At 54.3% G+C, this 15,776-nt stretch overlaps 1 protein-coding gene across 5 annotated transcripts in view; it reads right to left on the minus strand.

The window, feature by feature from the left end:
- Nucleotides 1–15,776, minus strand: part of LDB3 (LIM domain binding 3) — a 70,300-nt gene that overhangs the window by 33,641 nt on the left and 20,883 nt on the right. For 3 of the 5 annotated variants that reach the window (XM_010380485.2, XM_030940606.1, XM_010380484.2), the window contains 2 exons: nt 12,205–12,374; nt 11,697–11,733 (listed from right to left, as the gene is read on the minus strand). In XM_010380485.2, coding sequence (XP_010378787.1) covers nt 11,697–11,733; nt 12,205–12,374 — 207 coding nt within the window. Of the gene's footprint in view, nt 1–4,193; nt 5,000–11,696; nt 11,734–12,204; nt 12,375–15,776 lie in introns of those variants that run through there. The other 2 variants (XM_010380487.2, XM_010380486.2) reach the window with 1 other exon arrangement.

A 15,776-nucleotide genomic window follows, 5' to 3' on the forward strand; every position in this document is an offset into this window, starting at 1 on the left:
GTATTTTTAGTAGAGATGGGGTTTCACCATGTTGGCCAGACTGGTCTTGAACTCCTGACCTCAGGTAATCCACCTGCTTCGGCCTCCCAAAGTGCTGAGATTATAAGCGTGAGCCACCACACCCAGCTGAGAGTTCATTTTTCTTTCTTTTTTTTTTTTTTAGACGGAGTCTCGCTCTGTCGCCCGGGCTGGAGTGCAGTGGCCGGATCTCAGCTCTCTGCAAGCTCCGCCTCCCGGGTTACGCCATTCTCCTGCCTCAGCCTCCGGAGTAGCTGGGACTACAGGCACCCGCCACCTCGCCTGGCTAGATTTTTGTATTTTTTAGTAGAGACGGGGTTTCACCGTGTTAGCCAGGATGGTCTCGATCTCCTGACCTCGTGATCCGCCCGTCTCGGCCTCCCAAAGTGCTGGGATTACAGGCTTGAGCCACCGCGCCCGGCCGAGTTCACTTTTCTAACAGGCTTCCAGGTGATGCTGATGCTGCTGGTCTGTGGGCCACACTTGGAGTAGCTGGCACTAAAGGGGTCTGCCCTAGATAGGAATGCAAGCAGGCCCTGAGCTATTTGCAAAAGCATCACTGAATTGCTTTCCTCCATCTGGTGAGGTGTATGGTAAAAAAAGCATGAAATACTGTGAGAGGGTCATGGAAGAATAGAGCTGGAGAAGTGGCAAGGTTGAGGTTGACTGCCCCCATGGGAGAGAGTGCCATCCTTCTCCATAACTGCGTGGGAAGTTTTGGGATGGGCAAGAGCAGTGGCTACATCTTGCCCAGGTCTTCCCTGACTTAATGCTCAGGGAGGCAGTCTTGGACAGCCCAGCTTGCAGGCCTGTAGCCGTGCCTGGCTCTGGCCTTTCCATGAGCCCGTTTGTGAAAGAACCTTGCTTCTGGAAGCCATGTCGGTGATGTGACTGCCTCAGAGAAGTAGATGCAGTCTCTGAAGCCACACCATTGAGCTGGCTACTCAGACCCTCCTGTCAGTGTGGGCAGGTATGGCCTGGGATGGCTCAGGCTGACACAGAACACTGATCTCTTTGATCTGCTCTCCATGGCCCTACACCACACTTCCAGTAGGCTGCTGGGAAATGAGGACACTGCATAGGACAAGGGCAATGACAGTGTCCAGGCTGGGGACAGTATTCTGCAGAATGAATAGGAAGTTGGCTTTGCCTGTCTCCTTGGCTCCAATTCACTGTTAGGCCAGCTTACCTGCCGCTCTCCCCAGCCAGAGCTCCAAATAAACCCTGGATTCCAGGGCATGAAGTTGGAGCTGGATGTGGGCCCTAGGAAAATTCATCATTGTCCACAGCACCAGGACAGTGATCACCACCAGGTATACCTGGGTATGCACGTAAGGGAGCCTGCTGCTTGGGGTTCTTGCTGAGTGGCATCCTCTCTGGCACCACTGTCTAAAGACACCAAGAAGCCAGGGCCTAGGGAAGGCAGAGGAGGCATCAGAGGGTGTCTTGAAGGATCTTGGGCTCTTATTCCATGTCAGTTCCTGCCTGAAGTTCCACAAGCCCCCAGAAGCATCCTGAAGGGCGCATCATAGAGCAAGCACTGTGGAGAACTTACTTGGCCCTGGCTTCATTCCTAAAGACAGTGCTGGTGAGATCACCCCAGCCTGATCTAAGATCTACAGTTGCCTCCTGCCTTGGTCATAATTCAGTTTAAACATCTAAGCAAAAACCAAATCAAACCAAACTAGACCCAAATGCTCATGGCTCCTTGGGGGGATGGCGAGGCCATGAGAAACACAGCCTGGCTATCGTCCCCTTTTCAGCTTATCTCTTCCCTCAGTCTGGTCAGCATCAAGGTGGAGCATGTTGACTGTGTGCCCCCGCTCTTCCATGGTGGCTGTTGGTGGTGGGAATGGTGGAGTTTGGTTGATGCTGTTATTGATAACTATGATACTATGTCTGGAAAGGATGGGGATGGTGGTGGTGGTGATGCTGGGTCTTGGGGTTGTTGTCACTGGGCTTGGGTCAGAACTGTTGGTGATGGTGGGGACCTTGTGATTGATATTGACAGTGCTAAAGGGGTGGTTGCCACTATGGGGGTGATGATGCTACTTGTGTTAGATAAGATGGTGGAGCATGAAAATCTCTGTTGATTGGGTTGATGATAGAATACCAGTCAGGTGGTTGATCTTGAAATTATTCATGCTGCCACCCACCTAGTCGACATTCCACCTTGCTGCCTGGTGACTATGGCTCAGGGGAACCCTGAGCTGCATCACTTTGCCCCAGGAATGCTCCACTGCAACTGCAGGGCCCACACTGCCATCGTGGTCTAGATGAAGAACACCTCATCAGCTATAGTGTGAAAGGTGCCCTGCAGCCTTTGCTAGTTCCACTTTGCCTTCAGAATGCATTCAAAATCCCATGACCTGGGAGTCTAGATGCAGACCACTGCTAACCATGACATCCTCTGCATTCTCTCCATTCCAACCAAAATGATTAACTTGGGGTTTTGGGACACCACTTCTCATCAGCATCTCTGCTTGCTCCGCTTAGAGTATCTGTCCAGCCTTTTGTATCTCCTTCCACCCTAATTCTAACCATTTCTGAAGATAAAATACACTGACCTCTTCTTCCAGGAAGCCTTCTTTGATCCATCACTTGGAGGGATGCTCCCTGTCTCTGGACCATACATGATCATCCTTGCATTGGGAACACAGCTATATTGGCCCTTTCTGATTCCTTTAGCACTCACAGTAGTCAGGCATCTCCACAAATGCCCACAGACACTGGATGCTGAATGAAGACATCTCTCCTGCTTATACTGAGGGGTTTACGTGGAACCCAGCCTGGGGCCCCCCAGGGCACTACGTGAAGGGGTCTGGGGTAGGTGGGAAGGCAGGGCTTCAACTAGGTGGCTCCAAGAGGGCTCCTACAGGCTGGGATCTGGGAGCAGGTGTCCAAGAGCCCGCCAACTCTTAGTGGTTGGCTGAGGTCCTTTGCCAGCCTCAGGATACCCACTGCCCAGGACCTCTCTCTATCTGGCAGACCCCTGCCACCAACCCACCCTTGGGCCTTGCAAGTTCTCTATAAAACATCAGCCAAACATGGGTGTGCTCCACGAGGCCTAGATGAAGGCAGCAGGATGAAGCCTGCCTGGCCCAGGCATCAGACTGCTGGAGGCAGGATGAGGTGGGAAGCCAAAAGAGGTTGGCAGGGGGCTTTAGGGAGCATCTCAGAGTGGATGGGCAGGAGAGAGTGGTCTCAAACACCAACCCTTCCTGGTGGGATTGCTAAAGTTCCTGGAGGCAGAGGGAAAGCCTCTGCCCAGGCAGCAGGAATGGGCGCAGGGCTCTGGCCAGCCCAGCCACAGAGGAGGCAGGACAGCCTTGAGGGCTGAGTCTCAGCATCTGCTTCTAATGTAAGTGCCACCACTCTCATGTTCTCAGCCTGTGATTTCACACAATCAGGGACATGGAATTGGCCTGGAGAAGCTTTACCATCATGGGGTACTTTCTAAGCGGTCGGGCCTGGGTCAGGTGAGTGGGGTGCTAGCTAGTGGGTCACAGCTCAGCAAAACATGAGCCTGAGGCCTGGCTGGGATCTTTTTGACTGCTGCTGCCCTTCCTACCCCTTCCTAAATGCTCAGGACTAGGAAAAGGCCACAGGTGGGTGGGAGCCGGGAGCAAGACCCAGGTGGAAGCCTTCCCAGCCCTCTTGCCTCCTGACACTTGAGCAATAATCTGCCAGGGCTGCCTTCCATCTCTTCTCCCCTGAGCCCCAGACCTGGCCCCCTGAGTTCCCTTGTGAACTGCTTCTCAGCCCAGGTGTGCCCACTGGAACCCTTCTCTTGCCTCTGGACCAGGATCGAGCATAAGTGCCTTCTGATGGGGCGGGGCAGGACAATGGCTCAGTCTGCTGGTTGCAGCAGGGTGTGGGAGGAGAGGCAGGGGGCATTCAAGTATTCCCATACACACTGCCCTGGGGGTGACTAAGGTTGCCCAACGGGCCTCAGCACAGATTCCCACCAGCCATCCTCCCACCCTGGGTTGCAGCTGGGCTCGGGACTTGTGGGGTAGGAGAGCAGCAGGACCAGAGCTGTGCTGGGTCCTGGGACCGGTGGGCACTGCCCCTGCCCCTCTTCTGGTGGTGCCTCTCCTCTCTCTGTCCCAGATCATGGCCTCACAGCCCCTCTCGGGTGGGACACACACAGGCACAGCATGACTGGGGCTTGGTGTGGTTCACTTCAAATCTTCTTTATTTCAGAACAAGCATGCTTATATGTACAGAAGAGAGAACTATGGAGCCAGCACACACGGTACAAAAAGGAGGGTGTGTGCCCCCACCTCACCACTGCCAGGAGGGGTCTCTGCCTCATCTACCCTGGGGTTTCCACTTCCTTCTTCAAAGAGCCCTATTCCGGGCTGCCCTGAGCTCCAGAGGACAGTGAGGGAGCCGGGCAGGGCCAGGGATCAGCCTCTTCTCCAGACCCTGATCTATGGGTGACTCATTCTAGGAGGGGATGAGGCCAGGAACTGAGGATGGTAGGATACTGAGTAGTGGCCCATCCATTTCCCTTGGTTCTGGGGTGTTATGCCAGCAAACCCCTCATGCCCTCTCTGGTCTACAGCTAAGGCCCTGTGCAGAGGGCAGAGGCTTGGGCTACAGGCTATTCGGGGGGTGGCGAGGGTTGCCCCGAATGGGGCAGGTTGGTGGGTACAGAGGAATTGGGAGGTTTGGTGGGTACAGAGCTGCAGGGGGCTGGGCCCCAGCATCAGCTCTGGGGAGGGCAGAGGACAGAAATGCTGCGGTTGGCCATCAGAGGTGCCCCCAGCACAGTTATACATTGTCAAGCATCACCGTGGGGCTCACATGCCAGATCTGTGTGGGGGTAAGGAGGGAGGGGGTCCAGCCTGTCGGGGTGGGGGGATTCCAGGCAGCCTTTTAGCTTTTAACATTAAGGATTTGGGCTGAAAGGCCATGGTGCCAGTTGCGCAATTTGGCAAAACGTGGGCTGTTACGTTCCGTTTCAAACCTTTCCCTGTGGCACAGAGAGAGAGAGAGAGAGAGAGAGAGAGACAGAGACAGAAGGAGAGAGAGAAGAGAGGAAGAATGAAAGGGGTTAGGGAATGTGTTCACCATTCCCCTGTCTAACAGGTGGGGCAGAGGGCATGGGAGGGAGAGAATGGGCTTGGAGAAGCTATGCAATCCATGGGGTACATTGTAAGTGGTCAGGCCTGGGTTAGGGCAAGACCCAGAGTCTTGGGGACCAGGATGGAGGGACTGAAGTTCCTGCCTTGAGTGAGTTGGGAACCATAGAGAAGGAACCTGGCTAATGGCTCTGAGGGCAGACTGAGCAAAGGGGGCCTCCCTGGTCCATGTAGTGAGGGCTGGGCAGGGCTGCTTTGGCTGTGAGCTCTCAGGATTGAACCAAACAGACAGGTGCACCTCGCATGATCTCTGTCCTCTAGCTGGGCATCAAGAAGGAGGAGCACCTATCCCTCATGATGAGGCTTGGTGGGCAGACCTGCCCCCTCCCTGTGCTGCCCAGGCCTCGAAAAGCCTTCACTGTCCGCAGAGGGAAGCCTTTGCACACAGCTCCTGCCCATGCCTGCCCATCAGGCCTGAGCACAGCCTGGGCACATGCGTGCACACCCACACATACTCACAAGGTCACTGTCACAGATAGAGGGCCGGGACTTCTGGCCACTTCCCACCAGTGAGGCCTCTTGGGGCTCAACCCACACCTGCTCAGCTGAGGGCACAGTACAGAGCAGGCAAGTAGCAGCCAGAAATGTGGGAATGAATGGAGGAAGAGAGCACCTGAGAAAGGCCAGTGCCACAGGCATCAGAATGCAGGCCTTCCAGGCTAGAAGGGCCAATCACATCCTCCAGACCAGAGGTGTCCACTGGTGGCCAAAGGGCCACATCCAGCCACAAACACAGTATGTTTAACCTGTACTGTGCTTCCAACTCAATTTAAAAATTAATTTCTGAGTCCATACCATGAGATGCTTCTTAGCAATAAAAGGGAATAGATGAACAATTGGAGCACTCAACCACTTGGGTGACCCCTGGGAATTATGCTGATTTAAAAATGGCCAATCTTAAATGGTCCCATGCTGTATGATTCCATTTCTATAACATTCTTGAAAAGGACAAAATTATAGAGATGGAGGACAGATCACAGATGAGTGGTTGCCAGAGGTTAAGGAGGTGGGTGGGTGCTGGAGGGGAGTGGGTATGGCTATAAAAAGGCAGCACGGAGCATCCTGGGTAATGGGAAGTTCTGTGTTTGGCCTGTATCAGTGTCAGCATCCTCGCTGTGTTATTGTGCTTTCATTTTGCAAGATGCTACCATTGGGAGATGCTGGGTAAAGGGAACATGGGATCTCTATTATTTCTTATAACTGCACTGAATTTGCAATTATCTCAAAGTAAAAAGTTTAATTAAGAAGTTGGCTGGGTGTGGTGGCTCATGCCTGTAATACCAGAACTTTGGGAGGCCGAGGTAGGCAGATCACGAGGTCAGGAGTTTGAGACTAGCCTGGCCAATATGGTAAAACCCCGTCTCTCCTAAAAATACAAAAATTAGCCGGGTGTGATGGCACGCGCCTGTAGTCTCAGCTACTCACTCAGGAGACTGAGGCAGGAGAATCACTTGAACCTGGGAGGTGGAGGTTGCAGTGAGCTGAGATTGTACCACTGACCACTGCACTCCAGCCTGGGTGACAGAGTGAGACTCTGTCTCAAAAAAAAAAAAAAAAGAAAGAAAAGAAAAGAAAAAGAAAAAGAAAAAAAAAAGAAGTTGGCCGGGCACGGTGGTTTATGCCTGTAATCCCAAGACTTTGGGAGGCCGAGGCTGGTGGATCACTTGAGGTCAGGAGTTCAAGACCAGCCTGGCCAATATGGTGAAACCCCGTCTCTACTAACAATACAAAATTAGCCAGGCATAGTGTCACATGCCTGTAATCCCAGCTACTCAGGAGACTGAGGCAGGAGAATCGTTTGAGCGTGGGTGGTGGAGGTTGTAGTAAGCCGAGATCACGCCACTGCACTCCAGCCTTGGAGACAGAGGGAGAATCCATCTCAAAAAAAAGCGAGAATCCATCTCAAAAAAAAAAAAAAAAAAAAAGTGAATTGCTAGCATATAAAAATCAGGAAGAGCAACTTTAAGTCTTTGAAAAGAAGATGTGGCAGTGCTGGCCTTCTATTTCTGCACAGTAACAGTCATCGGGTCTGGCCCCCACGTCCGCACACTCATAGAGGTCCTCAGTTCTGCACGTGCTTTACCTGGCAGTCTCTCTCTCTCTACCCCTTGAATCCTGCATACTGGGTCTCTGTCTAAGACTGTTTGACAAAAGGGACCCACTGCTAACATATAACATATTTGAAAACCACCAGTCTAGTCTGAACTTTCCTTATACTAAGAGGAAGCTGAAGCCTAGAGAGGTCACATAAATGACCTAAAGCCACACAGAAACTCAGGGGCAGAATCACAATCTAAGTGCCAGCATCTTCTTCCCTTGCCACATACCTGCCTATCTGAGGTTGGGGTGAAGGGGTGGAGACGGCACGAGCAAAGGTGGTGTGGCGGGGCTCGTTGAGTCCTGCTGACAGCACTACAAACAGTCCTGCCATCCCATAGACACTACCCAGAACACAGGCGCACAAGATCAGACACAGGCAGCTAACCTGCAAATTGTCAAGTCCTAGCAAGGCCTGTGGAGGCTGGGTAATAGTTTGTCATCAGTGCTTGGTGAGAGGGACAGGGACAGGGACAGTCCTGGAGAGTCCGATCTAGTGAGCATGCTCTACTTGAAGCTGTTTAAAAATCCTCAGCTAGCCAAGGAAAGGAGCCAGGAGAGGAAGGCACAGGAAAGAGGAAAAGAGACAGGAGAGCAAGAGCAAGAAAGAAGACTCCCCAGGGACTGCTTAGGCAGTGGCACCTGGGGCAACATCCCTGGTGCTCCTGTTGTGGTTTTCAAACTCACTAGGGTGGCAGAACACCAGGGACTCAAAATCCAAAGAAGAGAGGTAATTTTTTCATTGCTTTCTTACAAGGGGCCCATTGGCGGGGGCACTCATTGGCAGGAGGGCCTTGTGCTGTGCGGCAAGTAAGCGAGGTGGCTGCAGTGGGGGCAAAACTGAGAGACTGCCCAGAGGAGGGAGGGAAGGGGGCATCTGAGAGGCTGCAGGAGGGAAGAAGCGGAGCCAGTGAGCCCTGGCATTTTGTTGGAAGAAGCTTAATGTTTGTATGATGGAAAAGGGGCATGGAAGGATTTTTACATGATCTGGGATGGAAAGGGCTGTGTGATGCAACCCTCACCTTCAGCTCCTCTGGGGACTCTTCATTAAGATCAGCTTTGCTCCTAATGCTTGGAAGGATGGGGAGATGCAGAGCTCTTTACCCAGCCGGGCATCAGGGAAACGCAGAGGCTGCACTTATAAGGGATCAGGGGGATGTCTGGGTTTCATGCTGGGCTACATCTAGGATGGTTCCCCCAAGCAGTGGGATCCAGATGCCTTGCAGATCCAAGCCCTGCCTTGCCCCCACCCCTATCCCTAATGTGGCTGCCCAATGTGGATCTGACCTTTTGGGTGATCAGGGCCCTGGAATGCCTTTCCAAAGTCAGAAGGACTCTGAGATTAGAGGCTCAACTTGTGGGAAGGAGGCACTATTTCAGCTACCTCCGATGGAAACTGGGGAGCCACAGCATCACCTGTACCTACTAGAGTAGCTCCCGTGTGGAAGTAGGCAGGAGGCTGATGTTCAAGTCAGCCTGGACAATTTCCTAAGGTGCCTGGGTCCTTCTAGGGTGGGAAGCTAAATTCATAGCTGATGCCTGGGCTGTTCAGGCCCCCCCCCCCCACCTCACCCGTAAAGACAGAGTCCCTGGAAATTATACTCTATCTTGGGCTGGCCAGCAGGTTGGCACTGGAGCCTTAGATGGAAGCTACATGCTACCAGACACAGAGATACCATTAGGAGCCAGGACCTGAGAGGAGAAGAGGGCTGTGAGCTGCCCTGGGACTCTGGGGGTGGACCTTGGAGGCAGAGCAGTGATGGAGGTGAAGGGAAAGTTTGCAAGGTCTTCTTGACATGTGGATTCACACTTGACCTCGAGGTCCCAGAGCCCCTGCCTACTCACTCAACATTCCCGCTAACTTTCTCACCACACAGCGCCAGGAAGGAGAAAGCACCTTTGCACGGGTATAAGACTGTGTAGGTGTCACCATGCAAAGGCTTGGCAAACTCAGGCTCTGCTGGAGTGAGACACTTGGAAGCAGTTTACAGTGAAGCCTCCCTGGGGAAACTCAGCCTTCAAGACAGACCCTGAGAATCCCCACTGGGATTTGGGAGGAGAAAAAGAATGTGGCTGCTCTCAGCCAATAAGATGGGTCAGGAGAGTCTAGGGGTGCAGCTTCGAACTTGGGAGTGGGGACAGATAGAAGTGCGGCTCAGGCCCCTGAGGAGCAAGACTCCTGACTGGCCTGGACCAGGGTGGGACAAAGCATTTCCCTTCTGCTCAGACAGTGATGTGGGTGAGCGTGGGGACCCAGCCATGACCAGTGATCACAGACACTGCTTTAGGCTTCAATCACAGACAGATTAAAACTGCTACATCCACTGCACCCGCCTCTGGGTCCATGGGATAGTTGCTTGGGATTCAGTGACATGGGTGGCTCTGCCCATGAGGACAACTCTCCAGAAATTAAAGTCAGAACGGAGAGGAGCCCCCTCCAGACCTGGGCAGAGGCTGGCTGGCTGGGTGCCTCAGAGCCTCCACTGCAGGGCCTGAGACCCCAGAGCCAGGTGCTAATGGGGTGAGGGAAGCTGTCTGTGACTGTGGGAGGAAGTCAACTGGAGCCACTTCCCAGGCCCTCTTCCCAGATTTCCCTAGGATGAAACCCTGCCGTAGCTGGGGGAGAGGCTCCGAAGGCTGCCTTTTGCTGAGGCTGAACCAAGCTTTCATGGGGTTAGGCCGCTGGCGGAAGGACTACTCTCCCACCCTTCAATTACCCTCAAGACCAGGCAGAACAAACTTCAAGAGATGTTCCTTGAAGGAGGGAAGGGGAAGGCCAAGGACGAGGCCTGGGAACCACCTTCAACACTGCCTTTGTGCTCTCCTCACTCAATAACTTTGCAGAGCCTGCAAATATTCCAGGGGAAAGAAAAGACAAAAGTTTGCTGCAATGCACTTCCACAGTACTCTTTCCCGTTCTAATGACATCTGGCTAATGAGGCACAAGCTGAGCGTGACTGCCTTGCATACCAGAGGGAAGCAGAACATTAAGGAACCAGAAGGGAGCCGAGGGGGCGGGGCTCTGGGTCCCAGGGGAGGGAGGAAAAGAGGCCCCCTGCTGGCCTCTTGCTGGAAGGAACCACGGGGATTTTGAAGCCACTTGCTCTGGGGTGTGTGATTTAAAGACTCCTTTATCAAATATTTGGGAACATCTGCATTGCTCACTGAAGCAGCTACATGGGTGGCTTCTAAGACGAGGGCAAGACAAGCATGGGAGCAGCACGCAGGGGCAGCGGAGCACAGCAGGAGGGGAGAGCTGAGAGCTCTAGGACTTAAAGTAGCTGGAGCTTAACTTCTGTGCTAAATCAAACATCACTTCATCGTGGACTCTCTAGATGCCCTGCAGGCACTGAAGGGTTAAGAACTGTTATTGAGACTGCATGCCATCCTTAGCAGGACTGGCAGGACCCCACCTTAGACTTGGATGCCTGGCCAAAAAGTGAGAGCAACTTGAGTTGGCAAAAGTGTTGGTTCAAAAATAAAATCCACAAGTCTAAGCTGGCTGGAGTCTTACTCTGCGCGGATCACATGGCCACTGAGTGTTGGGCCTGCTGGTTAGCAAGTACAGAAAGCTTGGCCCAGGGTGGGAGGGTGCCCTGAGCCCCAGCCCCTTGCACAGAGGCTGCCACAGGATGCACTGGCCCAAGGCAGACAGTGCCAGGAAGAACATGCAGATGACATATTTGCTACCGGAAGTGTCCATACAGTTACAATGAGCCCTACTCCTCACTGTGGAAGGCCCTAGTGGGTTCCAGTGAGTTCCAGGATGGCATGCCCCGTCATGCTATGAGCACCTGACGGCCCACAATGGTAGGTTGGTGGCTATGGCCTCAGACCTGCAACTGATGGGGAAACCTTGCTCTAAGACCCCTAGCTTGGCACAAACCTGTCCTCATGTCCAGGGCTTGTTCTTTTTTTCAGCAGCTATTTTGCTTTGAGCAATTTACAGAACTGGTACCTCAATGTGGGTCTGGACAGGTGAGTCCAGGGGTCAGGCATTTGTGTCCAGCACAGCCCCCTGAGTGCCTGTTTCCCAGTGCCCAGCCTTTGGAATCACAGGGGGACAGGCCCTGAGATAAGTGGGTGGGCAAGGTGGCCAGCCGGGTGTCCTCACAGGGAAAGATGCCCTCATTCTCAACAGCCCAGCGAAGGCCAAAGCAGCCCTGCCCCCTGCCCAGGGATGAAGTTGGGAGAGCCCAGAGCCTTTGCTCTTGTAGCCTGGGCCTGGAGGACAGAGACTCGGGTCCAGGTGCCCGCCTTACTGACCCAGGATGCCGCCTCAAGCTAGTGTCAGCTGGAGCCCTTTGCAGGCCAGGCTTTCCAAATCCATGAACTTGAGAGGTTCCTTCCATAAGTGATGTGACCTGGGGGCTGCCCGGGAAGGGATGGGGCTAGAGGGCAAGGCCACAGAGCCTGAGTCCAGGCACTTACCTTGACCTTCGTAGAGCTTCTTCATCAGGGTCTTGCACTGTGGGTAGAAAGGAGCTGGTCAGGGCACTCACAGGAGACACAGCAAGGAAAGTTGCTGGGGCTCTGTGGGCACTGAGTCCCCAGGATTCAGCCAGGCCCAACATGGTGACTGCCCCCTTGCCTGTCCACTGTATGCTGGGCAGAGGCCCCAGAGGACATTGGGAAAGAGTCAGGGGGTGGCCTGAGAAGGCCTCATCCCCCAGCCCTGGGCAGTCATCTCACCCGGAAGTTGCACACCAAGCCTGCTGCTCGCTGTTGGAGTTGGCATTGGAGCAGAAGGCTGCTGTCACCAGACAGCCTGCCCCAGGGGCCCAGAAGGATCCCTGCCAGCTGCGGACAAACTGTCAAGGCTGGCCCACCTTCAAGGGCAGGTAGCAGGACTCCCTGGCTTCCGCAGTGCTGGGCCCAGGCCCCCGGTGGCCCCTCAGCATCTCCCTCCTCTGCACGCACCCCAAGAGCCTGCACTCACTGAATTCTGTCCCTGTCATCTGGGCCAGGATGCGGAAGGAGCGAGACTGCAGGTTGGAGGAGCGGCGTGCCCACTCGTCAGCCTCGTCTTCCGGCTTGTTCTGGTTCTTAATCACAGCCTGGTAGACGGGAGAGGCGCTGTCTACGGCAAGGTCCTTAATAGGTAGGCTCCTGCAATGCAGAGAGAGGCCGTGGGCGAGGGCTAGGCTGGAGCCCAGTTCCCACCCTGCTGGGTCCTTGCTTCATGTCCACTGGTGGCCCCTATTGTTTTGTCCCCACCTTGCCTTTACCCATTGCTGTCTGAGAACCTGAGATATGGGCATGACCTGGGTCCTCGGTGCTCAGGTTGGTCACAGTGAAGCAGTGACTCCCCTCCCTCATGAGAGACAGGAGGCTCAGATCCCTCAGGTCTGCACTTCCCCCATGCTAACTCCAAGCCTAGGCCTTGCCCCCACCCCTATCCCTAATGCGGCTGCCCAATGTGGATCTGACCTTTTGGGTGATCAGGGCCCTGGAATGCCTTTCCAAAGTCAGAAGGACTCTGAGATTAGAGGCTCAGCTTGTGAGATGGAGGCACTATTTCAGCTACCTCCGATGGAAACTGGGGAGCCACAGTTTCCATCAGAGACATCAGCAGAGACATCCCCACCCCCAGATCCCCTTTACAGAGGGAGGAAACAGAACAGGTCTTCTTTGACCTCCCTGAGCAGGCCATGAGTTTGGGGCTGGCTGGGGAGAGGCCATTCGGGGGACCCAGAGGCTTCCTCAGGATCCATCTGCTGCCCTCCTCACACTTTTGGATCTGAACAAGGAGCTGCCAATGCTGTCACTGCCCTGGAAAAGGACTGGGGGCCCTGGGCTCAGTGCCAGTAGGCTGACTGTGCTGGGAGGTAGTAAGAAACGAGGCAGCAAGGCACGGTCCTGGCATGGCCTGCAGGGACAGGGGATTTCTGGCCTGGGGAAGTTGGAAGTGGGGCTGCACGGAAGCCACTGGTCCTCTGTCCCAGAGAAGCGCAGCCCTCTGTGGGGGACCATGTGATCTTCCCTTAGGCTCCCAGGGTCTGGCACATGATAGGTGCACAAAACTCTTGGCTGAACAAACAAATCCTAGATCAGAGCCAGAAGGAACCCTAGAGCCCCTCGTGTCCAGTGCCTCCCAGCCTGAATCAGACTGCAGTGCAGGCCATGTTCAAAAGCCTTATAGCCCACTCACCCTGGCCAGGGGCCCAGAGGACCGAGCCACCCAGCCCACCTTCTCAGAGGCGTGGGAGGGCTCAGGTGAAGCCCACAACAGTAACAGACTGCTGGTCCAGCCCTCTCCTCTTACAGATGCTAAAGCTGAGGTCCAGAAAGGCCAGCCAACTAGCTCCAGGTTACAGCAGATAGGCGCCCCATTGGGCAAGAACCTATGTTTCCTGGCTGCTAGCCCTGTGTCCTTTGCATTAGGCTCCCTGTAGTCATAGGGCTCAGGAAGGCTACTTCTGCCCAGTTGGAGGCCCTGGACCTATGCCTGGAGAGATGCCCTGTCCAGCACTCTCCTGCCTGCCTCTCCCTTTCCCCCAGAGGGCTGGCTGGCTGGAAGAGGAACCTCCCCATTGTCCATGTCTTATACCCTCCCTGCAAGGAGTGCGACAGGGAACTGACCTAGTCTTCCAGGACTGGTCCCTGTGTTTGGCTCAGGATGGGCTACAAGAGCAGAGGTGGGGAAAGGTGATCAAGGTTGGGTGGAGCTGCCCTGGCTTCCCTGAAGGCCCTACCCTGGCCCAGAGAGCTATAGGTACTGGCAGCCTGTGGTTGGAATCGTTGGGAAAGACCAGCAGAGGCTTCTGGGGTCCAGCCAGGGAGAAGCCTACAGCTGCCCAGGGAGCAAAGGAGAGGGTGGGATCTTCCTGTTGTTGGGACAGGCCATTTCTAGTATAGGGAGGAGTCCCAAGGGTTCCTGAGGTCTGGGTGAAATGGGCAACAGGAAGGCACAACCGGGTCTCCTTGGTCCTGGCTCCTGACCCACTGGGAGGGGAGGGAAGGAGGGAGTGTGAACTGTGCAGTGGGTGAGGGAAGGTGTGGATGCAAGGCCCTTGAGCCTCTCTATGGAGCTTTGCAATCCAGAAAGTGGATGGAAGGTGTTTGCTGCTGTTTCCCTGGAATGTGCCCAGGATGAGCTCCCCTGTGCCTTTCTTGGCTCCAAGGGTTCAAGAAAGCTGCCGGGAGTGAGTCCCTTGGGACTTAGCATTTCTGGCTTCATTTCCCACCACCCCGTGCAAAGACCAGGGACTCTCGTTGCTGCTGTGACCAAGACTGGAAGTCAGATGAGGAAACTGCTGTGCCTTTCATGACACCAAGGCTCAGGGAGAATATATGCAGAGAAGATGGAACAGGTCCTGCAGTCCTGGGCCCTTGGCCTGAGTCCACTCTCTGGACCCCACTTTCAGCTTCTTCTTCTTGCCACAGAAAACACTCCACAGTCACCGCAGCATCAGGTCACCGCTGCATTTACTTCACTGTGTGCAGCCCCCAATCTGATTCATCTTTCCCCTCCCATGGGTGGTCATGGCAGGCACTGGCTCCTGCAGATACACTTCCCACGCAGATTCTGGGGAGTGGCCTCCAAGAAGTTACCTTGTCACCTTCTAGCCCTGAATAATGGCCCAGTGTGGATTCTAACGTCCAGGTCTACACTGTCCCAGTGCAGATAGGAAAGGCGTGCGGAGCCACCCCAAAGCATGGCAAGGAGAACACAGGTATGTACCCCAGCCTGGGCCTGCAGCATGAGTGTCATTACTCTGTGATTTCTGTGACCACAGTGACATTATTTGGATAAACCCCAAGAGACAAGTACTTGCCAGGAAAGGCTGCAAGGGATGTTGTTTGGCTGACAGGTGGGTGTGAGGAGGAGTGTGGACAGGGCACGTGGGCTGACCACTGGTCCTCAGACACATCCCACCAAACCCACACACCATCCCACAACCAGACAGACGGATGACGGGACAGACACTGCGGAGTCTACTTACGCCAGCGGTGACGCCCTGCCAAGCAGAGGAAAACCCAGCCGTGAGTGCGCGTCCGTCATGGGATAGCAGAGGGGCAGCGCACACAAGAGAGCCGGGTTAGGGTCAGAAATGAGTTATTGGAATGGGGTGGGTGAAGGAGGAAGAAAAAGAGAAAAAACACGGTCAGTGAGGAAGGAACCATGGAAATTAACAGCAGAAACGGGAGCACGTTATGGCCAAGAGGGTTACTCACTGGCACCACGGCATGGTCAGCTCAGCGTGGCTGCATTAAAAGGAAGAGGAGAAGAGGACCCTCTCCAGGCATACCAGGGGAAGAACAGGGAGGGGATGGGAGGGGACAGGAGGGAGATGGGAAAGGTCCTTCGGAAGCCTCGATTAATCAACAGTGCATCAGTTCCAAAACTGATGGATGCCCTGGTGGTGAGATCAAATGATAGCAGTTTTCCCAACGTGCAGAAAACGGAAAGTTAGTGAAGAGCAGTTCTTCCATTATTTTCCATTGAACTTCCCTTTGGCGATTGCTACTACTTTTAAGAGCACACCAAAGACACACACGACAAAGAAA

The sequence above is a fragment of the Rhinopithecus roxellana genome, chromosome 11, assembly GCF_007565055.1.
Source record: "Rhinopithecus roxellana isolate Shanxi Qingling chromosome 11, ASM756505v1, whole genome shotgun sequence".
Classification (NCBI taxonomy): Eukaryota; Metazoa; Chordata; class Mammalia; order Primates; family Cercopithecidae; genus Rhinopithecus; species Rhinopithecus roxellana.